This window comes from Rana temporaria, chromosome 7 (genome assembly GCF_905171775.1).
Source record: "Rana temporaria chromosome 7, aRanTem1.1, whole genome shotgun sequence".
Classification (NCBI taxonomy): domain Eukaryota; kingdom Metazoa; phylum Chordata; class Amphibia; order Anura; family Ranidae; genus Rana; species Rana temporaria.
The window spans coordinates 68,274,426-68,298,526 of NC_053495.1; the positions used below are offsets into that span (position 1 = coordinate 68,274,426).

General features: G+C 47.5%; 1 protein-coding gene across 1 annotated transcript in view; it reads right to left on the reverse strand.

Annotated features, from left to right (window-relative positions):
* Positions 1–23,833, reverse strand: part of GALR3 (galanin receptor 3) — an 84,769-nt gene extending 60,936 nt beyond the window's left edge. The window contains exon 1 of the mRNA XM_040359561.1: positions 23,742–23,833. Within this exon, the coding sequence (XP_040215495.1) occupies positions 23,742–23,761 (20 nt within the window). The 5' untranslated portion in view covers positions 23,762–23,833. The remainder of the gene's footprint in view (positions 1–23,741) is intronic.
* Positions 23,834–24,101: the final 268 nt, after the last annotated feature.

Below are 24,101 nucleotides of genomic sequence, written 5' to 3' on the forward strand. Positions count from 1 at the left end.
TTCAACCCCCCTCCCTGTCATCAACCCCCCTTGTCAGTGCCCCCCTTCTGCCCTTCTCTGTAAGCCATTCCACTCTGTCAGCCCGCCCCTCTCTATAAGCCACCCCCTGTCAGCCCACCCTTCTCTGTAAGCCCCCCTCTGTCAGCAACCCCCTCTCTATCAGCAACCCCCATCAGCCCCCTCTCTGTCAGCAACCCCCGTCAGCCCCCCTCTCTGTCAGCAACACCCCTGTCAGCCCCCCTCTCTGTCAGCAATCCCCCTGTCAGCCCCCTCTCTGTCAGCAACCCCCCTCCATCAGCCCCTTTCTCTGTCAGCAACCCACCGCTGTCAGCCCGCCCCTCTCTATAAGCCACCCCTCTGTAAGCCCGCCCTTCTCTGTAAGCCTCTCCCCGCTGTCAGCCCCCCTCACTGTCAGCAACCCCCGTCAGCCCCCCTCTCTGTCAGCAACCCCACTGTCAGCCCCCTCCCTGTCATCAACCCCCCTTGTCAGTGCCCCACTTCTGTCAGCCTGCCCCTCTCTGTAAGCCATTCCACTCTGTCAGCCGCCCCTCTCTATAAGCCACCCCCCCTGTCAGCCCACCCTTCTCTGTAAGCCACCCCCCTCTGTCAGCAACCCCCTCTCTATCAGCCTCCCTCTGTCAGCAACCCCCATCAGCCCCCTGTCTGTCAGCAACCCGTCAGCCCCTCTCTCTGTCAGCAACCCCCCTGTCAGCCCTCCTCTGTCAGCAACCTCTCTCCATCAGCCCCCATCTCTGTCAGCAACCCACCCCTGTCAGCCCGCCCCTCTCTGTCAGCCCACCCTTCTCTGTAAGCCACTCCCCTCTGTCAGCAACCCCCCCTCTCTGTCAGCAACCCCCCTGTCAGCCCCCTCTCTGTCAGCAACCCCCCTGTCAGCCCCCTCTCTGTCAGCAACCCCCCTGTCAGCCCCCTCTCTGTCAGCAACCCCCCTCCATCAGCCCCTTTCTCTGTCAGCAACCCACCGCTGTCAGCCCACCCCTCTCTATAAGCCACCCCTCTGTAAGCCCGCCCTTCTCTGTAAGCCTCTCCCCGCTGTCAGCCCCCCTCACTGTCAGCAACCCCCGTCAGCCCCCCTCTCTGTCAGCAACCCCCCTGTCAGCCCCCTCCCTGTCATCAACCCCCCTTGTCAGTGCCCCACTTCTGTCAGCCTGCCCCTCTCTGTAAGCCATTCCACTCTGTCAGCCGCCCCTCTCTATAAGCCACCCCCCCTGTCAGCCCACCCTTCTCTGTAAGCCACCCCCCTCTGTCAGCAACCCCCTCTCTATCAGCCTCCCTCTGTCAGCAACCCCCATCAGCCCCCTGTCTGTCAGCAACCCGTCAGCCCCCTCTCTGTCAGCAACCCCCCTGTCAGCCCTCCTCTGTCAGCAACCTCTCTCCATCAGCCCCCTTCTCTGTCAGCAACCCACCCCTGTCAGCCCGCCCCTCTCTGTCAGCCCACCCTTCTCTGTAAGCCACTCCCCTCTGTCAGCAACCCCCCCTCTCTGTCAGCAACCCCCCTGTCAGCCCCCTCTCTGTCAGCAACCCCCCTGTCAGCCCCCTCTCTGTCAGCAACCCCCCTGTCAGCCCCCTCTGTCAGCAACCCACCCCTGTCAGCCCGCCCCTGTCAGCCCACCCTTCTCTGTAAGCCACTCCCCTCTGTCAGCAACCCCCCCTCTCTGTCAGCAGCCCCCTCTCTGTCAGCAGCCCCCCCTCTCTGTCATCAACTGCCCTTCTGTCAGCCTGCCCCTCTCTATAAGCCACCCCCCTCTGTCAGCAACCCCCTCTCTATCAGCCTCCCTCTGTCAGCAACCCCGTCTGTCAGCCCTCTCTCTGTCAACAACCTTTGTTAGGCCCCTCTTTGTCAGCAACCCCCGTCAGCCCCCTCTCTGTCAGCAACCCCCGTCGGCCCCCTCTCTGTCAGCAACCCCCGTCGGCCCCCTCTCTGTCAGCAACCCCCGTCGGCCCCCTCTCTGTCAGCAACCCCCGTCGGCCCCCTCTCTGTCAGCAACCCCCCTGTCAGCCCCCTCTCTGTCAGCAACCCCCCTGTCAGCCCCCTCTCTGTCAGCAACCCCCCTGTCAGCCCCCTCTCTGTCAGCAACCCCCCTGTCAGCCCCCTCTCTGTCAGCAACCCCCCTGTCAGCCCCCTCTCTGTCAGAAACCCCCCTGTCAGCCCCCTCTCTGTCAGAAACCCCCTGTCAGCCCCCTCTCTGTCAGCAACCCCCCTGTCAGCCCCCTCTCTGTCAGCAACCCCCCTGTCAGCCCCCTCTCTGTCAGAAACCCCCCTGTCAGCCCCCTCTCTGTCAGAAACCCCCCTGTCAGCCCCCTCTCTGTCAGAAACCCCCTGTCAGCCCCCTCTCTGTCAGCAACCCCCCTGTCAGCCCCCTCTCTGTCAGCAACCCCCCTGTCAGCCCCCTCTCTGTCAGCAACCCCCCTGTCAGCCCCCTCTCTGTCAGCAACCCCCCTGTCAGCCCCCTCTCTGTCAGCAACCCCCCTGTCAGCCCCCTCTCTGTCAGCAACCCCCCTCCATCAGCCCCCTTCTCTGTCAGCAACCCACCCCTGTCAGCCCGCCCCTGTCAGCCCACCCTTCTCTGTAAGCCACTCCCCTCTGTCAGAAGCCCCCCTCTATGTCAGCAGCCCCCCCTCTCTGTCATCAACTGCCCTTCTGTCAGCCTGCCCCTCTCTGTAAGCCATTCCACTCTGTCAGCCTGCCCCTCTCTATAAGCCACCCCCTGTCAGCCCACCCTTCTCTGTAAGCCACCCCCTCTGTCAGCAACCCCCTCTCTATCTGCCTCCCTCTGTCAGCAACCCCGTCTGTCAGCCCCCTCTCTGTCAACAACCTTTGTTAGCCCCCTCTTTGTCAGCAACCCCCGTCAGCCCCCTCTCTGTCAGCAACCCCCATCAGCCCCCTCTCTGTCAGCAACCCCCATCAGCCCCCTCTCTGTCAGCAACCCCCCTGTCAGCCCCCTCTCTGTCAGTAACCCCCCTCCATCAGCCCCCTCTCTATCAGTAACCCCCCTCCATCAGCCCCCTTCTCTGTCAGCAACCCATCCCTGTCAGCCCGCCCCTCTCTGTCAGCCCACCCTTCTCTGTAAGCCACTCCCCTCTGTCAGCAAGCCCCCTCTCTGTCAGCCCCCTCTCTGTCTCTTTGTCAGCAACCCCCCTGTCAGCCCCCCTCTCTGTCAGCCCCCCCTCTGTCAACCCGCCCCTCTCTGTCAACCCGCCCCTCCCCTCTGTCAACCCGCCCCTCCTCCTCTGTCAGCCACCCCCTTCTATCAGCTACCCCCAAACAGCATGCAAACCCCTCCTTTCTTCCCCCGCTCCAGCAGGGCTAATGTCCTGCAGCCAGGTCACACTGCACTGTCTGTGCACTCCAGAGACAGTGAATGGAGGGCCACATCTTTGCAGCAGCTCCTGGAAGGTAATGTTTTTTTTGTCTTGCTGTAATGGAGGTCTCTATTGGGGGGGGGGGGCAGGCACGGTCTGATATTTAATCTGTTATTTTCTTCTCTATTTGTGGGATGCCTGTGGATTGCTTTGATTTTTTTGTAATTAAAAGGTGCTTGAAAGGGTTGTGGAATGCACAGTGCCACTTTGTGAACAGTTTGTATGGGGTTGGGTTCAGTAGAGCCGATTCAGGTTTTTGGATGGAGGTACAATGCTGCTGACACCGTCCACTGCCCTACCGACACCGTCCACTGCCCTACCGACACCGTCCACTGCCCTACCGACACCGTCCACTGCCCTACCGACACCGTCCACTGCTATATATATATATATATATATATATATAAATTACTTTTTGCTATAATAAAAAAACTAATTTCTTCATCAGTTTAGGCCAATATGTATTCTTCTACATATTTTTAGTACCAAAAAAAAAACACAATTAGCGTACATGGTTAGTTTGCACAAAAGACATCGTGGTCGCTGGCAATGCACAGGTCACTTTATACTCCTGGATACATGTATAGAGCCATGACAGGTCCTCGTTATATGCCTTTATACATGTATAGAGCCATGACAAGTACTCTTTATATTCCTTTACATGTAAAGAGCCATGACAGGTCCTCTTTATATTCCTTTACATGTAAAGAGCCATGACAGGTCCTCTATATACATGTATAGAGCCATGACAGGGCCTCTTTATACTCCTATATACATGTATAGAGCCATGACAGGGCCTCTTTATACTCCTATATACATGTAAAGAGCCATGACAGGTCCTCTTTATACTACTATATACAGGTATAGAGCCATGACATGTCCCCTTTAGCTATAATAATATAAAATAATGAATGTGGGGGCCTTTTGGTGGGCGTGATTTATTTGGGGGGGGGGGGGCAGCATTTCATTCTTGGTCCCAGGCAGCACAATGTCATGGGCCGGCACTGCTGCCAGTTCCCAAGAGCGGAAATCTTTAAGTTTAAGGAGTTCGACAAAGTATTTGTTGCTCTATATTGGGGTGAATTGGCATACCCACCTAATCTTCAGAAGCGATCTAGCGTACGTCCACAGGGTGTTTAACAACTTAATGGTGGGAAGGGAGCCTGAGATGTGCGTCCCGCCTCCAGGTGAGATAATGCGGACATCTCCGAGTCGCAGGGTATTACCAGCGATTGAATAGGATCTTCTGCATCTTTCTCACCCCAGTTACCAAGGTGTTGGAGTTGTGAGGCCACAAAATAGTACCAGGCATGTGGGACGGCCATGCCACCCTGATCCTTGGCCAATTGCAGTGACAAGAGGCTAATACGGGCCACTTTATTGCCCCATATCAAGTTCCTGAATTGGGCATCTATCTGGGTAAACCATGTATGGGGAATCCACAGTGGGGCATTGTAAAATACGTAGAGCAGCTGAGGGGCCCAGATCATTTTGACTAAGTTAGCCCTCCCCGTGACTGAAAGGGGCAGTTTCAGCCATGCCGAACATTTTGCTCGAAATTTGCAAAGCAGTGGTACCAGGTTTAGTGATAGATATTGAGTCGGGTCAGCTGTAACCTGTATACCCAGGTATCTAAATTCCTCCACTATGAGGATGTCCCTAGCGCAGTCAGGGAGCTGATGAGTCAGGGGGACTAGAAGTAAGAGCACCGATTTATTCCAGTTAATGCTGAATCCCGACAGCTTCCCGAAGTCTGCAATTAAAGTCATCGCATTCCGCAGGGAGCCGTCCGCGTCCATGAGATATATCAAGGTGTCATCTGCATACAAAGAGATTACATCTTGTCTGGGACCCCTACAAAAACCTCTAATGTCCTGCGATGCCCTTATGTGTATAGCCAGGGGTTCCAATGCCAAGGCAAACAGCAGGGGTGAAAGAGGGCACCCCCGCCGAGTGCCCCGGAAGAGTCTAAAGGAATCAGACAGATCTCCATTGATACGCATTCTGGCTGACGGGGCGCTATACAGTAATTGGACCAACTTAAGAAATGTAGTGCCCACCCCAAATCTTGTTAACACCTCCCAGAGATAAGGCCACTCAACGCTATCAAACGCTTTGGCTGCGGCTAACGAGAAGATGGCACGATTACCAGGGTTGTCAACCGGGACCTGCAAGTTAAGAAACAGTCTGTGCAGGTTCTGGGAGGTGGATCTTGTCGGGATGAAACCAGATTGGTCCCTATGTACCACGTGATGGATACACTTGGACAATCTGTTTTCCAGTACCCTGGCCAGTAACTTAATATCAAATGTTAGTAGAGAAATAGGCCTGTACGAGTCTGGTAGCATAGCGTCCTTACCCGGCTTCAATAGTACCACTATGAGAGCCTCATTCATAGAGGAGGGGAGATCTCCAGTGTCAAAGGCTTTGTTATAAACCTTCAAAAGTGTAGGTAAGAGTCATTCCGCATATCTCTTAAACACTTCGGCCGGAAGACCATCCGCCCCTGGTGCTTTCCCATTTTGCGCATGTGCCAGGGCTTCTAAGAGTTTATCTTCAGACAACGGGGCGCCCAGAAGTGCCGCATCAGAAGTAGATAATCTAGGGATGGGGTACCTGTCCAAAAAGGATGAGAGTTCCTCTGGGGTAGGCTGAACCTTGGACGTGTATACGTCCCGGAAGAAGTTTGAAAAAGTATCTAAAATGGACTGAGTAGAATAGCATGGGGTGCCGCGTGTATCTTTTACCGCCACTATGTGCAAGGAAGGTTGTTGCAACTTGGCTAGCATTGCTAACATATGACCCGTATTCTCTCCCTCTTCAAAATGTTTTTGCTGCAGAAAAAAGCGTTTATTCTCTGCTAGCTGTAGGGACAGCTGTCCTAGCAGTTATTGGGAGGCCAACCAAGACCTTTTAGTGGACTCATTGGGATCCGCTACATAGGCAGATTCCAAGCGCTGAGCCTCTGCCAGTACAAATGTCTCCCATTCCTTAGTTTTGGTCTTAATCTGAGAAATGACTAATAAATTGACCGCGTAAATATGCTTTGGCTGCATCCCACACCGTGCCCACATCCATTGAGTCCAGATTATGACTAAAGAACTCAGTAAAAAGTGCAGGAATCAGATCAGGGTCCCGTATGAGATACAGCCAAAAAGGATTCAATTTCCAGAGGCAATTTACCCTAACAGCCCCCATTCTAACATCTATTGAGAATGGAGCGTGGTCAGAGACCTGTCTATGGTGGCATTGTGAAGAAGCGACCATGGGCAACAGAAGATCCGTACCCAACCCCATATCAATTCTCGACAAGCCCCCCACCGAAGCTGATTGACAAGAGTACACTCTGGCCTCAGGATTATGTATTCTCCACACATCAGTGAGGCCCATCTCCGCTAGGAGGCGAGTAAAAGGGGTAGGTCCTGGGTTCCTCCCCATAGATACATTAAGACGAGAGCACAGCTTGTCCCGTCCATAGTCTAAATAATTGTTAAACTCCCCCAAGACCAACGTAGGTACAACCGGAAATCGGGACATATATTCAGCTAAAACGTTAAGCAGGCTAGATAAAAACGGAGGGGGAATGTACAACCCAGCCAGTATACATTTTGTCCCAAAGAGGGAGCACAGAAGAAATATAAAACGGCCCTCCGGATCGATTTTTGCATTTAGAGGTGAAAACTGCGTACCTTGTCTGATAAGGACACTCACTCCCCTCGAGTACACCGAGCCAGTGGCATGGTACTGGTGGCAAAACTGCCTTACTGCAAATTGGGGGGGTGGACGTCGGGGAGAAGTGAGTCTCCTGTAGGCAAATCACATCTGCATTGAGCCGCTTGATAGTGCGGAGCACCGCCAAGCGCTTGACCGGGTTATTCAAACCCCTAAAATTCCAAGACAAAAATCTAGTTATCTTAGACATTGGAAAAAAAACGGTTCTAGAAATAGACAAGAATATCACATAGCAAGTATACCCATACAGCGTCCCTTCGGAGGAACAGATCTGGAGAGACCAGGTTCGGTGTCGTATAAAAACGCAGCGGGCATGGAAGTCCTCAGTCTCAATTTGCAGATATGCAGCAGTTCGAGGCATCTGGTGGAGTCATGAAGGTTAAGTGGCACAAAAAAAAAAAGACAAAAGAAAAGAAAGTGCAGGTAGGGCGAATACGGTGGTAGTCTCGAGGTATCTTGAGTAAAGAAAACTGACCAACATGGTCAAACAATCGCAGCAAAAACAGGCTTGAGGCCTATACCAGGCCATCCTGGGGGGCAACAGTGGAAGCGCACTTCAGTGTCTTAATAACTTCTCAACAGCAAGTGCAAAGGAACCGTGACGGTTGTGAAAATTCCAGTGCGGCATCAGAGTACCCCGCCTTGAGGCATTATCGTGGGATTAGGCCAAAACAAGTAAAGAGAGCACCACAGCTTTCATACTGGCGCCGGGCATCTATTGCGCGCCTCGCGGATCGATTGCTCTTCTCTATCCAGCCACTGTGCAGCCGCAGATGGTGAATCAAAGAACTGTACCGCTCCCAGTACTTCAAGTCGCAGGCGGGCAGGGTATAGCATGGCATATTTCAGATCCAGATCTCGGAGCCTGCGCTTGACATCCATAAATTTGGCCCGCTGCTTCTGCAGCTCGGTAGAGAAGTCCGGGAACAGAGGCGGCACGTCCATAGGGGGCGCATGGGCGCCGCCCCCCCCCCCCCCCCCAAAGCTATTGGCTAAAAAAAAAAAAAAAAAAATGAAAAAAAAAATGAAAAAAATATGAAATAAATAAAAAAAAGGTCCCTTTAAAATATTATTTTTTTTAAAGTTCAAGTTTACTCTGCTTGGGCGCCGGCTCCAGTGCACTATGGGAGTGTCATGTCACTTCAATCCCATGATTGCAGGCGAGACGCTGCATTTGTGGGGTTTTGTGATGCTTCGAGGCGCAGAGGTAATAGCCCCAGCATTCTCATTGGTCAGACTTCTGCCTGTCTTTGTATCTGACCATTAGCAATCGCTGTAGGACTTGGGAGGTGCTTTCAACCTGGTAGCCGTGTTACTTTCACTTTATGTTCTAGTGAAGTCAGGAAGACTGTATCTGGAGGGACTATTTTTTTTTTTCCCATTTTTGCTCCTATGGGGATTTACATTGGCTGCATTTGCCTGACTCGGCTCACACTGTCTGCCTCCTTCCTCCATCCATCTCCATGTGACAGCCAGCAGTTCACACTGAAAACAGAGAAGGTACAGTACATGGAGGATCAGGACTGGGGGAGGGGGAGTGGGGGAAGCTATTGTCACTTATGACTCCTGCTAAACATCTTTCACCTCCAACTTTAATCCCCCTCTCTCCTGTACTGCAAGTGTGTAGATCTTCCCTGTCACACTGGTCACACTGATCCCCCCCCTCCTTCACTTTCTGCTGTTTTCTTTCCCTCCCATATATCTTCACTGCTCACATATCCTGCATCCTCTGTGTCAGATCTGACCATGCTGATCACTGCCTGACACACCCTTTCCATTCCAGATTACTTTATATCTATTTTACCTGTTCAGCAGGGGCTCATTCACACAGCTGGGAGGGGCAGTACAAGCAGGCAGTTGAGCTGAAATTTTACCACCCCTGACCACCCCACCTGAAAAGAGATGCAGCCACTCAGTGCTGTTCAATGGCAAAAATTAAATGGCATTTCACCATGAATAGAGTGCACCACAACTACCCTGCAAGTCTGTGCAATGAACATGGCTGGGGCATTGTGGGTCTGCATTTGACGGGCACAGTGAGGCTGTAATTGACTTGCACTGTGGGAGCATTTGATGGGGCACAGAGGGAGCATTTGATGGGGCACAGTGGGAGCATTTGATGGCACAGTGGTGGCAATTGATGGGCACAAGTGGCTGTGTTTGATGGGAACAGTGGCTGTGTTTGATGGGCACAGTGGCTGCGTTTGATGGGCACAAGTGGCTGCGTTTGATGGGCACAAGTGGCTGCGTTTGATGGGCACAAGTGGCTGCGTTTGATGGGCACAAGTGGCTGCGTTTGATGGGCACAGTGGCTGCGTTTGATGGGCACAGTGGCTATGTTTGATGGGCACAAGTGGCTGTGTTTGATAACACAGTGATGCTGCAATTGATGTGTTTTTTCCCCAGAATTTTTCAGTTTGCGCCCCCCCAATAATTTTGAGCACCAGCCGACACTGTCCGGGAACATAGAGACTTTAGCGTTATCAATTTTTAGGGCAGCTGAATTCAGCCTAGCCAGGCGCAGGACGGCATCTCTATCCTTATAGTTAAGGAGTTTAAATAGGAAGGGCCGAGGCGATGCACCAGGGACAGGAAGTCTAGCAGGAACCCTGTGAGCCCTTTCCACAGAGAACATAGTGGAGAACGCTTCTTTACCAAAGGCCGTAAGCAGCCATTGCTCGATAAATTCCACCGGGTTTCTGCCTTCAATCTTTCCAGGGAAACCAATGGCTCTCACATTGTTTCTTCTCATCCTATTTTCCAAATCTTCCAAACGTGAGGAGTGTTGGGAGAGGAGATGGTTGTTATATGTGAGGTCTCGCTGCATAGGCGCCATGTCATCCTCAATGGAGCTCACCCTCTCTTCTAGTGCAGATGTTCTCTCTCTGAGCTTCTGATTGTCCTGTCTCAGGAAAGTGATTTCTGTCTTAACCCCCTTAATCTCAGCTGTGAGTGCTGTTATGGAGAGGTTGCAGGAAGTCACTACTGTGAAAATGTCCCTCAGCGTAGGTTCATTGTCAGCATCGGGGCTCATGGGGCCTTGAGGCCTAGCGAGGACCCCCCCTTGGGGTACTCACTGTGTCCCAAAGATAGCTAGCTCCGGCTGTATCCTCCAGGGGAACAGTGCCATCCGCTTCCGATCCTCCCTCAGGCGAGTTCTCAGGGGTGCTGGCAGAAGCTGTGGGTTTGGAGGAGAGCGCCTTAGAGAAAATGTTTTTCTGCTCTGTGCCTGTCCTTGGCGGTGCGTTGAGCCGCGGCGCCATTTTGCGCCATGAGGTCTGCAGACCGGAGCGAATTCTGCTTCCTTGTGGCCGACATCGGGGGACATAGAAGCATATAAAAGGTAGAGCCGTGTGTCGGGGACTTTCCTACAGCTGTCGTGCTTAGAACGGAGCAATGTAAAGTGTATCCTCAGTATAATATAGCGGAGTTTCGGCGGACCTCTCTGAAAGCACATCCGTCTACATCTGCTGCCTGGTCACGCCCCCTGTCATTATGATTCAAGAAGAGTAAACACAGTCGATTGATAATAAATGGATTCAGCCAAACACTAACCATGAGTAAAAGAAAAGTTTTTGTGTTATCATTCTTACTCTCTGAAAAATGGCAAAGAAATCATAAATTCTGCCAGGGTATTTAAATTTATGAGCACAACTGTATTATGCTTGCACTAACCATTGCAGATACTCTCTGTACCATTTTTAACATATGCTGTATATCCCACTTCCATTTCAAGAAACTGCTTTGAAAACAATAATGCCAAAGTGCTCCAACTCACAAAAGGCCTTATCATAATTGCTGGGGATTTCAAAGCAAAATATGTAGCCAGGGTTTTATATAGCAACAGCTCCTTCAAAATCCTGAGCTGACATTTATAACTTAACAGATATTTGGCAATGGAAACATCCCATCTCTAAAGAGTATTATTGTGCCTCATACTGTATATACTGTACACCACAGCTTGTTTAGGTTTGATTTCACATTGGTCTCCCATGACATACTCGCTGGTACTCAGGATATCAGGTATTTACCTAGAGCAATATCTGATCCTTCACCACTGCTTCTGACCATTTGTATGAGCGAACCTCCCAGGATTGCAGACCACCCCTTCACCGCTGCTTCTGACCATTCGTATGAGCTAACCCCCCCCCCCCCTCCAGGATTGCAAACATAGAAGATGGGCTCTATGGCTGGACATATTATATTATATAACATATAATATATTGCTGCATGAATGTGTTAGATATGTATTGAACAACTAATAGTGCTGATAAAGATACATTTATATTGCATGAATGTTAAGAGTAAAAGATGGCTCTCCACCTTAAGAAAACTCTTCAGGTGAGTTTCTTTCACCCTTTTTAAGGCTTAATCTATGATTGTGATGAAAGTCACTTTGGGCAGGGGGCCCGTGGGAACCCAGCTGTCAGGAAATGGTATAAAATTATATAGGGTTTGAGATTAAAAGTACCATTTCTGTCTTTGCAGATGACACCAAACTATGCAGTGGAATAACGTCCTTACAGGATATCTCCAATTTACAAGCCAACCTCAATACACTGTTTAATTGGGCAACTATGTGACAAATGAGGTTAAATGTTGATAAATGTAAAGTTATGCACTTGGGGGCTAGGAATATGCATGCCTCATGCCAATCTGTGCCCACAAATGATGCCAGTGTCCAACAGTAATTTTCCTGCCAGTGCCTTCTTATCAGTGATGTCCATCAGTGCCATCTATCAGGGTCCATCAGTATTGGGACATTTCTTATGCTGCGATCCCTTGTATATGAGCTACATCAGCTCATATACAAGGGATCGCAGCATAAGAAATGTCCCAATTACTGCTTTGCACTCTGAAGAGGATTTTTACTGCTCTCCAGGATTTTGCCCATCAGGGAAAGCCTTTTTGACCTTTTGTTGATTTAGGGGTCCTATCATTGAGGTGAGTGTCTTATGGTGGCGGTCACACTTCTGGCACTGATTTTCAGTCTTCGTTGATGCACATTGTGACTTTTTGGAATCCTGATTTTATGTACTTTTTATGATTTTTTCCTTTTCAATAACTATATCTTTAATGTATTGATTTATTGGATGAGGAGATGTATTAATTGTGATATTTAGCGCTGCACTATTCTTTATACTATATAATGCAAGGGTCTACCTGATTGTATACAGATTGACTGGATAATTTCGGTAGGTCCTCATATTACATAGTTTTGAAAGATCTAAAGTTGATTGTACAGAGATCTTATGGTCAGATTGTAATGTATGGTGAGCCTTAGCAAGCATAGAAACACCATGGGGGTTATTTACTAAAGGCAAATCCACTTTGCACTACAAGTGCGAATTGCACTGAAAGTACACTTGGAAGTGTAGTCGCTGTAGATCCGAGGGGGGGACATGCAAGGGAAAAAAAAAAAAAATGCATTTTAGCTTGCACATGATTGGATAATAAAATCAGCAGAGCTTCCTCTCATTTCAGATCTTCTCGTCAGCTTTACAGCGACTGCACTTCTAAGTGTACTTTCAGTGCAATTTCAAGTGCACTTTGAACTTGTAGTTTGCACTTGTAGTGCAAAGTGGATTTGCATTTCGTAAATAACCCCCATCCCCCCCCCCCCCCATATCTCTCCCTCCTGTTTTAGATGGCATTATGAAGATGGTGGGTTCCTTCAATCCAGAGGTTGCCTCCCAAATTTTGACCAAACTTAGTCATGTTTTGTAAACCTGCAGAACACACTGGACTCCCTAGACCAGGGGCAGGCAACCTGGGCATTCCAGCTGTGGTGAAACTACAAGTCCCATGAGGCACTGTGAGTCTCTGACAACCAAAAGTATGACTCTCAGAGATAAAGACATCATAGGACTTTATGATAGCAACTTCATGACAGCCGAGATACCAAGGTTGCCCTACCCATGCCCTAACCTCTCCATAGAGTACACTGTTCTAGTATGTGCAACTTATAGATTAGTACCACTGGGATGTATTTGGAATTTAATGGCACAGCACTTAAAATACATTGGTTTTCTGTGTTTGAACCTTTATTGCTTCTGTATAGGGATTATACTTTAATGCATTTTAATGTCGAATAATTGTGTCTTTCTATCTTTGTGATTTCAGTTTGTATTTCTTTATTATACATCCGGCAACCTTTGAAAAAACAATAAAAAGTATCCATTTAAAAAAAAAAAAAAATTCTTCCCATACATATTAACATAGAAGGTCATTTTCTCTAGAAGATGTTAAATGCTTTAATAACTATGGGGAAGATCCACAAAAGCATTACGCCGGCGTATCTATTAATTTCCCGCGTCGTATCTTTGTTTTGTATCCACAAAACAAGATACAGCGGCATCTGGGATCGATCCGACAGGCGTACGTCTTGGTACGCCGTCGGATCTTAGATGCAATATTTCGGCGGCCGCTAGGTGGCGTTTCCGTCGATTTCCGCGTTGAGTATGTAAATTAGCCATTTACGACGATCCACGAATGTACATCCGGCCGGCGCATTTTTTTTATGTCGTTTTCGTTCGGCTTTTTCCGGCGTATAGTTAAAGCTGCTGTTATGAGGCGTACTCAATGTTAAGTATGGCCGTCGTTCGCGCGTGCAATTTTGAAATGTTTACGTTGTTTGCGTAAGTCGTTCGCGAATAGGGATTTGCGTAGAATGACGTCACCGTCGGAAGCATTGTCTGTTTCCGGGTTAATTTCGAGCATGCGCACTGGGATACCCCCACGGACGGCGCATGCGCAGTTAAAAAAAAATGTTGTTTACGTCGGGTCACGACGTATTAACATAAAACACGCCCCCATTACATCCATTTGAATTCTGCGCCCTTACGCCGCCAAAGATACAGTACGCTGCCGTAACTTACGGCGCGCATTCTTTGTGGATTCAAAATAATAAAAATAAGTTGCGCCGGCGTAGTATATCTTCGATACGCTGCGCCCAGCGTATTAATGCGCCTCGCTACTTGGATCTACCCCTATATACCTTTTCAGCACCAATATCATTGTTGTACCAAGTGAAAGCCCTCATGTAACTCTAAAACAAAATATCTTTGAAATTATATTTTAGTACCACAATCTAGATATGCTATCTGAATATTAGTTAAAAAAAAAAATGGAATACTAAATATTACAATATAGATAACATATGATCTACTTGTCTATAGGAAAAAAATAAGTTTGGTCATCACTAGTGAAAGGTAAAACTAAACAACATTATCACCATAGGATTATGGACCTTTTACATATATTAGTCAATATATCACTGCTGCCCTTTGTACAAACCTATATGCACACAACACCTTAATTTACACCTATTATAACACAATCCAATCAAAAATCATATAACAAGCCAAATTTTACATGTATTGTTGCGTTGAAGCATCAGACATGCAGAGGAATCTATTGACTTACACATTTCCTTCATCCCTGCACCTCAGACATTTGTATACACACATTTCTAATCAAACAATATACCCACAGAATGGTCACCACAGCATTCCATTATCACGCAAAGCTGTATAGCTATTCTGCAAAAGCTAATTACATTTTCATTGTCCACGGTCTTTCTATTCAAGTCACTTCTAACAAATTCCTAAATGTCCAGGTAGACAGATTGATTAACTAATCAAGATCTATGGCATGTGTATGTATGATGTAACATTACCTGTTTGATCTTCTGTTTTCCACCAATTGTCATTGTTGCAGAATATGTGCTGCAAGGTCTATGAGATATGTTATGGTAATACTGCATGCCTTCAGGTTTCTCAGATATGTGCCTCTGGATTTCTTCTGGTCAGTTGCATTTATACATACGGTAGGTTCCAAACACCATGTATATGTAAATGAGTTTCTGTAGAAGTATTTAGAAGTCCCCTGTGGCTTTCTGTAAGTATGCTGTGTTGTGTTTGCAGTGTGTGTATAAAATATTTTTCTTTCCTTACCTCCTGTCTTAGCTGCTGTACTTGTTTCATGTCTCTGTATGCAGCTCTCCCTCTATTCTCCCTCCTCCTGTTACACTCATACTATCCCTCCCGCTTTCACAGTCTTATTCCTTCCTTTAGATTGTATCATGGCTTGTCTTCATGCACACTGATTGCCCTACTCAATCTATGTATCTGTTCTAATATCTATATTTACATTATAACACTTTAAATTGCAGATACTTATTTTTTATTTTCTATTTCTTCTTTTTAAAAACCTTTTAATACTTCAGTAATCAAAGACTAAAGATGTGTGTTATTATGGGTCTGTACCTATATATCTTGTCACCATTTATTTTTATGTCCTTCAGTCCATCTCTTATCCATCTAAAGCACACCTTGTATACATACTCTGGGCCGGATTCAGATAGGAGATACGACGGCGTATCTCCAGATACGCCGTCGTATCTCTGAGTGCGGGAGGTCGTATATATGCGCCTGATTCATAGAATCAGTTACGCATAGATTTCCCTAAGATCCGACCGGCGTGTCTTACACCGTCCTATCTTAGGCTGCATATTTATGCTGGCCGCTAGGTGGCGCTTCCGTATAGTTACGCAAGGAATATGCTAATTAGGTATTTACGCCGATTCAGAAACGTACGTCCCGCCGGCGCATTTTTTTTACGTCGTTTACGTTAGGCTTTTTTCGGCGTATAGTTACCCCTGCTATATGAGGCGTAGCTAATGTTAAGTATGGACGTCGTTCCCGCGCCGAGTTTTGAAAATTTTACGTCGTTTGCGTAAGTCGTTCGCGAATAGGGCTGGACGTCATTTACGTTCACGTCGAATCCAATACGTCCTTGCGGCGTACTTTGGAGCAATGCACACTGGGATATTTCACGGACAGCGCATGCGCCGTTCACAAAAAACTTAAAATACGCGGGGTCATCTTAAATTTACATAAAACACGCCCACAACATCCCCATTTGAATAACGCGGGCTTAGCCGCCACACATACGCTACGCCGCCGTAACCAAGGGCGCAAGTTCTTTCTGCATATGGAACTTGCGCCCAAAGTTACAGCGGCGTAACGTATCTGAGATACGTTGCGCCCGCAGATAGACAAATCTATCTGAATCCGGGCCTCTATGTGCAAATATTAATTACGCCTACAAGACGATATCATACAACGTTGTTCAAGAATAAGTGACAGCTGAGCAGTTAGATTGCAATATGTTTTTTTTGCTTGTTTTTTTTTGGGGGGGATATTGAACTGGTAAGGAGTTGACATTAAAGCATGATTGCTAAAGCCGGGGGAAACACCCCGAAAAAAATCCAATGAGATTGAAAGATCTTTCGCCATATCTTTTTTTTGTTTTGTTATTTTTTTATTTTTTTTGAATGGCTGTGTAGCATAAAGCTCACTCACACAGCAATCTGACTGTATAATTCCCAACAATCATGTAGTGCAAGGGCCCACCTGATTGAATAGTTTAGGTAGGTCAACATATTGCATATTTTTGCTAAATCTAAAAGACATTGTACAAAGCTTGTTAAATCAGATTTAAACCAGATTACAACATGTTTTGTATGGTGAGGTTAAAGTGGAGGTCCACCCTCAAGAAAAAAAAAATAGCCAAAAAGGCTAAAAAAAAAATATATATATTTTTTATACTTACCAGAAATGGCTGTTGCTAGGCAGGTCGTCCTGATCTGCCACTTCCTCATCTGTGGTTATGTTCTCTCTTCTCCTCCTCGTGTTCCCTTCTGGGAAATGGGGCACTCTGTCTTCTGAGAACTGTGTCTCCCAGAAGACAGCCGCCCATTCACAAAGCGCCGCGCGACTCGCGCACACGCAGTAGAAAAACAGGCAGTGAAGCCACAAGGCTGTTTCCCTTCGTGAGGATGGTGGCGCCGACACACGATCCAGAGGATGGTGGCTGACATCATGGGCACGCTGGACCGATAAGTGTGCTTATTAAAAGTCAGCAGCTACAGTGTTTGTAGCTGCTGACTTTAAATATTTTTTTTTTCCAGCTGGACCTCCGCTTTAAAGTACAACTAAAGGCTCTGGTATGACAATTTCAAAAATGATTAAATACAGTTACTAGGGTTGTCCTGATACCGATACTAGTATCGGGACCGATTCCGAGTATTCGTACTCCCGCAAATACCCCCGATACCGAAATAGAATACTCCCCCCCGCATCTCCACTGCCGCCGACTGGTTAATACGCGCGGGGAACATTACAGCTTTCATTTGAATAGCTGTAATGATTCGCGCCACGCTGCGTATAGACACTCCCCCTTGCTCGGGATTGGACAGTTCACCCGAGCAAATGAAAGCTGTAATGTTCCCCGCGCGTATTAACCAGTCGGCGGCAGCGGGATGCAGGTAAGGGGGACATGGCTGGATATGGGGGACATGGCTGGATATGGGGGGAGACATGGCTGCATAGGGGGGAGACATGGCTGGATATGGGGGGAGACATGGCTGGATATGGGGGGGAGACATGGCTGCATATGGGGGGGGAGACATGGCTGCATATGGGGGGGGAGACATGGCTGCATATGGGGGGGGAGACATGGCTGCATATGGGGGGGGAGACATGGCTGCATATGGGGGGAGACATGGCTGCATATGGGGGGGGACATGGCTGGATATGGGGGGGACATGGCTGGATATGGGGGGAGACATGGCTGGATATGGGGGGAGACATGGCTGGATATGGGGGGAGACATGGCTGGATATGGGGGGAGACATGGCTGCATCTGTGGGGGGACATGGCTGCATTTGTGGGGGGACATGGCTGCATTTGTGGGGGGACATTTAAAAAAAAGTATCGGTATTCGGTATCGGCGAGTACATAAAAAAAAGTATCGGTACTTGTACTCAGTCCTAAAAAAGTGGTATCGGGACAACCCTAACAGTTACTATGCGATACACAAGTCACTGCAGTCTACAGGGGGAGGGTTTTAGCAACTGAGGCAGTACATTATTCCAGAGAGCAGTGGGAAGGACTAGGTGTGGTCAGGTGCTGATTGACAAGCTACAGGCTTGAGAATCAGCTGTGACATTGCTGAAAGCCACGTCTCCTGCCACGGTATTTCATCCCAGTTTAGTGCAAGCAGGCACAGCCTCCATGAGAATGATAACTGTGTTTTGAATTCAGGAGCAGTTTAGCGTTGTTGCTACCTCATCACAGGAAGCTGCTTTAGGTGGACTTCACTGGTAGGCTCAACTCCTATTTGTGGGACATTCCAAAGGGATTAAGAAAAAACTGTACTTGAAATTAAGTTCTACGGCACTTTCTTTTTTTTAAACCATAGTTCTACTCTCTGGTGATGGGCTACACTTGTATCAGTAATGCATGGCTGATTGTTGCTACATTTATACTGTTATAACAGAAATTTAAATTTATCCATTAATAACTTTATTTTCAAAAGTTTTAATTTTCACATTTGGGATGACAATGCCACATGCCACACTATATTCTACATATACTGTAGCTAATAAAGTAAAAAAAAAAAAACGAAATTCCATCAAGTTCAGCCTCTTGCTTTGATCTAGAGCAGGGGTGTCAAACTCAGATATCAAGAACCCCCCAAAAAAACAGTTCTCCAGCCCCCCGTACAGAAAAGTTCAACCCTTTTACTGGTAAGAAGCTGGGAAGCATGAAGGGCATAGGATCTGTAGGGGAAATTCTGTCCTCATCTCTGCTGCTGACTGCTGAGACGAGGTGTGTGTGTGTGTGTGTGGGGGGGGGGGGGGGGGGGGGACAGATATGAGCCTCTCCTTGGCTGCATGAAAAAGCACAGAATCTGGCGGAGGAATTCCGTCTTCCTCTCTGTGCTGCTGACCGCTGAGACAAGGTGGGAGTGGAGGCGAGGGGGGTGCTGCAGTTGCAGGAGAGGCACAAGGGCCACATGAAAGCCCACGAGCCTTGTGTTTGACACATGTGATCTAGAGACAGGCACAATGGGCCAAATCCTCAAAAGGGATACGCAGGCGGAACTGCTGTTCAGCCTGCGTATCCCTGTGCCTATCTTTGGAACTGATCCTCAGAAGCAGTTTTCCAAAGATAGGCAGAAGATCTGACATCTGTAAGACACTTACACTGTCAGATCTTAGGATGCAGTACCGCATCCGCCGCTGGGGGCATTTCGCGTATGGAAATGAGGACTTACGGAGATCCACAAAGCTTTTCTGCTTTGTTTTTTTCTGCGTAAGTTTACGTTTGCATACGTAAAATTAGGGATGCTTTTACAAAGTGTAAACTAGTTACACCTTGTAAAAACAGACCTTTTTTTCGATCGCCGCTATTTTTTTTAAATTTTGAATTTTATTTTATTTTTCGGCGCGTAACTTTTTTTTTACCCGACGCAACTTTATTGTCCCGTCGCAATCCACAAAGCCCGGCGTAACGTAATTTCGCGCGCTGCCCGTCGGGAAAATGACGTCACGAGCATGCGCAGTACGGCCGGCGTGGGAGCGCGCCTCATTTAAATTGTCATCGCCCCCTGCAGAAGAGGACTGCCTTGCGCCGGAGACATTTAAGTTACACGGCCGAAAATTTCTAGGTAAGTGCTTTGTGGATCGGGCACTTAGGTAGAAATTTTCCTCCAGTGTAACTTAAATGATAAAAGTTGAGTTAGGCTACGTTTTTGTGGATTTGCCCCAATATACTCTTTGGGATACGCCTAACAATTTTTCCAGACAGGAGGCAAAAGCAATTCCTTTGTGAATTCATGGATAGTCATGGGTTAAAATATCAGGTGTTTGTTCGAGCATTGAACCTTTTACTAGTCCGGTGGGGGCCTAACATCATCATATATATTACCGGTATTGTTATCCCTTCAATCAATGACAGCTTCCTGTCAATGGTTGCTAAGGAAGTGGCTGGTGTTGGCACCCTCTGTGTCCTTAGCAATTAGTGATGTCACACAGCCCCATTTATTTACTGGCTAGCAATCCTTAACCATGTAAACAATGTGGCAGAGATAGCTTTGACATCATTGTCAAAATATGGTCATGGCCATATTTGTGCAATAGCTGCACTTGGGAGACCTCCTTTATCAACCCTTCATTTACCTTTAGTGGCAGGGCCTCAGTAATCTGTCATTTGGACTTGTCCACAACTGTGTCTTTTTTTTTACACTTTACCATTTCTTCTTTGAATGAGAAGCGGTACTATGCACCCCTACTCAGTCACATGGGGCCGCTGTATCTGGGGGCCTCTTAAAGAGGAACTGCAGTCTGCTCACATCATTTGTAATAAAAACATCTTTGCCATTCTGAAGCTTCCCTCCAACCACTTTGCATAGTATTTTAAATATACTGTGATTCTGTACTCGCCAAATATGCTGCAGAAATCTCCATCTCCCAAGTCTGGCTTGAACCATTTTAACTGTGGGCAGCTGAAGCTGCTGCCTGTTCACTTCCTGGATTTACACAGACACACACCTCCAGCTCTCATTGGCCCTCTTATGACTCCCCCCCACTCACTTCCTGGCAAACTCTCAGGAGAGTGAAAGAGCTGTGCATGATTTCATAAGCCTAGGCGTTTTACCAGACAAGAAACAGGAAGTGGGCCTTATAAGGTATTTACTGGCAGAAAAAAAAATTACTATCTAAAGTTAAAACAACAAGGGCAGGAGATTTAATATATGAAAAGTAAACACAAATTACTGAAGGTCCACTTTAATGTTAAAGGGGTCTTCTAGATTCCAATGAACCCCTGCCTGCAGACCCCCACATCCAACAGACCAGAGCCCTTGTCCTCATCAACATTGGGATAACCCGTTTTGCCAGGGGAAGGTGTGCTTTACTAGCCTGCTAGGCTGCATGGTCAAATAAGGTCTAGTATGGAATTTGGGTGGACCCCACTTTTTTTTTGCTTGGGCTCCATCTCAACATCCATACCAGATCCTATGGTATGGTATGGATTATTGGAGGAAACCCCACACAATATTTGTGTGTGGGCTCCACTAATAACAGCTATATCAGGTCCCCATCTAGGATTAGGGTCTGGTATAGAAGAATGGAATGGTGCCTACAGCTGTAAATTGCCAGCAATTTAAACTTCATTTTTTTCTTTTGTAAATGTCAGTTTTGCTGCAGTAGGTTGTATATATCTTACAAATGTGCCACTTTACAGGCAGGGTATGGGTATCCTCCAGGCATGTTATTTAACCACTTGCTGCCCGCCCACAGTCAAATGACAGCTGGGCGTTGCGGCTTTCGTTCTGGGTGGATGTCATATGACGGACGTCCAGAACGACCACTCTCACATGCCCCCGGGGGCACGCAGCACAGTGATAATGGCCGCACCGTGTTGCTAGGATACGGCTTGACCCCGATCTGTGTAAAGAGCCACAGCCAATCACAGCCGGTCACATGTAAATACGGATATGCCGGTAATCGGCTCTCCTCTCCTCACACTGACAGAATGTGAGGAGAGCCAATTAGCGGCATCTCCTCACAGGGGACAGCTTTGTATGTAATCAGGGCACTGATCACCAGTGCCAGCAATGATTGCCCACCACTGCCAGCAATCAGTGCCAACCAGTGCCCACAATTGCCACCAATCTGTGCCCAAATGTGCCAGTAACCAGTGCCCAAAAGTGGCAGCAATCAGTGCCCACAAGTGATGCCAGTCAGTGCCGGCTATTAGTGCTGCCCATCAATGCTGCCCATCAGTGCCACCTATCCATGCTGCCTATCTGTGCCCACCAGTGCCACCTATCAGTGCTCACCAATGCCACATATCAGTGCAGCATATTCGTGCCCCCTCATCAGTGACACCTAATCAGCGCCGCCTCATCAGCGCCCATCAGTGAAGGAGAAATATTTCTTATTTGCAAAATTTACTGACAAACTAAGAAAAAACTTTTTTTTCTTTGAAAGTTTTTGGTCTTTTTTTGGGAAAAAATAAAAAACCTAGGAGTGATTAAATACCACCAAAAGAAAGCTCTGTTTGTGTGAAGAAAATTATAAAAAAATTCACATGGTTAAAGTGTAGCATGACCACACAATTGTCATTCAAATTGTGACAGCGCGGAAAGCTGATAAATGGCTTGGGCAGGAAGGGGGTTTAAAGTGGTTGTAAACCCTTTTGGACTACTTTTACCTATATCAAGCCTAGAATAAGGTAGTGTAAATATCTCCTAAACATGCGCCGTTTAGGAGATATTTCACTTGTATTCCCCCGAAAATCCCAACAAAACAAAGTGCTGTTTCTTCCCCAGTCTGTGCCATGAATTGTGGCTACCGTGTGTATGCTCGGGAGTGATGTCACACCGCTTCGGTGAATCACAGAGCCGGAGTCCTCAGCCCAGAAGGAAGAGGAGACAGAAGATGAGACGCTGCCTACTCTGGGGACATCGCTGTATTCTTTTGCAGGTAAGTGAAACATAATGGGATAGTATTTTATGCATACTAGCCCATTATGCTTTTCATTTGCAGGCTGCAACAGCGGGCTAAAGAGGAAGTAAACCCCATTAGGGTGTATTTCCTTTTTAAGTGCCCTGTATTGAGGTGGTTAAAGAACTTTTACATTGTTAATGTTGCCCTTAAAGCAGGGCTGGACAAATCCCAGGCGCCAGGTCACCATGTCAACTAGAAATTGCGTCCTGGCACCTGGGCTTTTGCCAGCCTAGCTGAGAGGTTTCATCGGGCTGGACTGATTCTTTCACAAACTGATCTGAGCTGCATTCACAGAAAACCGCCAAACTCGCACACCATAGGCTTCTTAGTGTCACAGTGAGCCTGCCTTGCAGATGATCGCAGGGGTGGGACAGGATCCGTTCCCCCAGCTGGGGATTCAGCCTAGCCCGGCTGCTCAGTGTCATAGTGAGCAAGCCTTGCCACTGATCACAGAGGGGTGTCGGTGTTCTGTCGAAGTGCCCAGCTTATGGAATAGTGCCCGGGTGGAACTGTGCATGCGCCGCACGGAGCTGCAGAACAGCTGAGTTTATGATCAGCTGTTGTCTCGCATTGCCAAGGCACATTCATGTAGGTGAGGGGGGAAATGTACACTATTGGGGCGGATTTTTCAATGATAGGCAGTGCTGGTGGCGGAATTGTTATCGATGGGCAAACAAATCTGCAAAATAAATATTTATGTAATATAGAAGAAGCCAACCTTCAATTGACTAAACACGTCCCACAAGTTTTCAGAAAGAATAGCAGATAAAGATTTATTTTGCAGTCGATAAAAATTCCGCTCCCAGCACTTCCCGTCATTGAAAAATCTACCCCCCTTCATGTAAATATCTGCCCCTCACCTACATGAATGTACCTCAGCAACGCAAGACAACAGCTGATCGTAAACTCAGCTGTTTTGCGGCTCCGTACTGCGCATGTGTTGCACATTTGCTGAAGTATGGCCAATAATTCCAATGTGCGAAGGGAGCGGGCCGGGTGAAACCAGAAGTGTTTTTGCAATGACACAAACACATGAATTTCAGACTGATAGACTGGGTGGCAACTGCTATTGTGTTCATACAAAATAATACACATCTATATCTATAATAACATTCACATATACAGGAATAACGTCTTCATAGAAAATAATAAACAATTGCATATGTGTTGATATGTTAATTAATCACACAGCAGCTTTTACTTATCACAGGGATGTAAATTAAATCACTTTCACCCTGTTTATAACCTTAAATATGCTCCCTCTTACCTGCAATGACACAAACACATGACCTTCAAACTGATAGACTAGGTAGCAACTGCGATTGTGTTCCCACCAGAAACAAAGGTCAGTCTTTTGGTTCCCCTGCCATTAGCAATGGTTTCATTAGAATTTGCTCTATGTCTTTCAAGCTTTTCACTCTATGCTGCCATCTACTGGTGATTTAATAGAAATTCCCTAAGTTTTACTTTCTTCATTAGCAGAACTATAATCCTTTTTTTTACGGGGTACCTGATTTTGACATCCCTTACACTTGCGTGGCGCATACGCAGTTCCACCTGGGCATTTCTTGATAGCGGGCACTTCGACAGGACACCTGGATCTGCACCCCGGCCGGTGCGAGCCTTC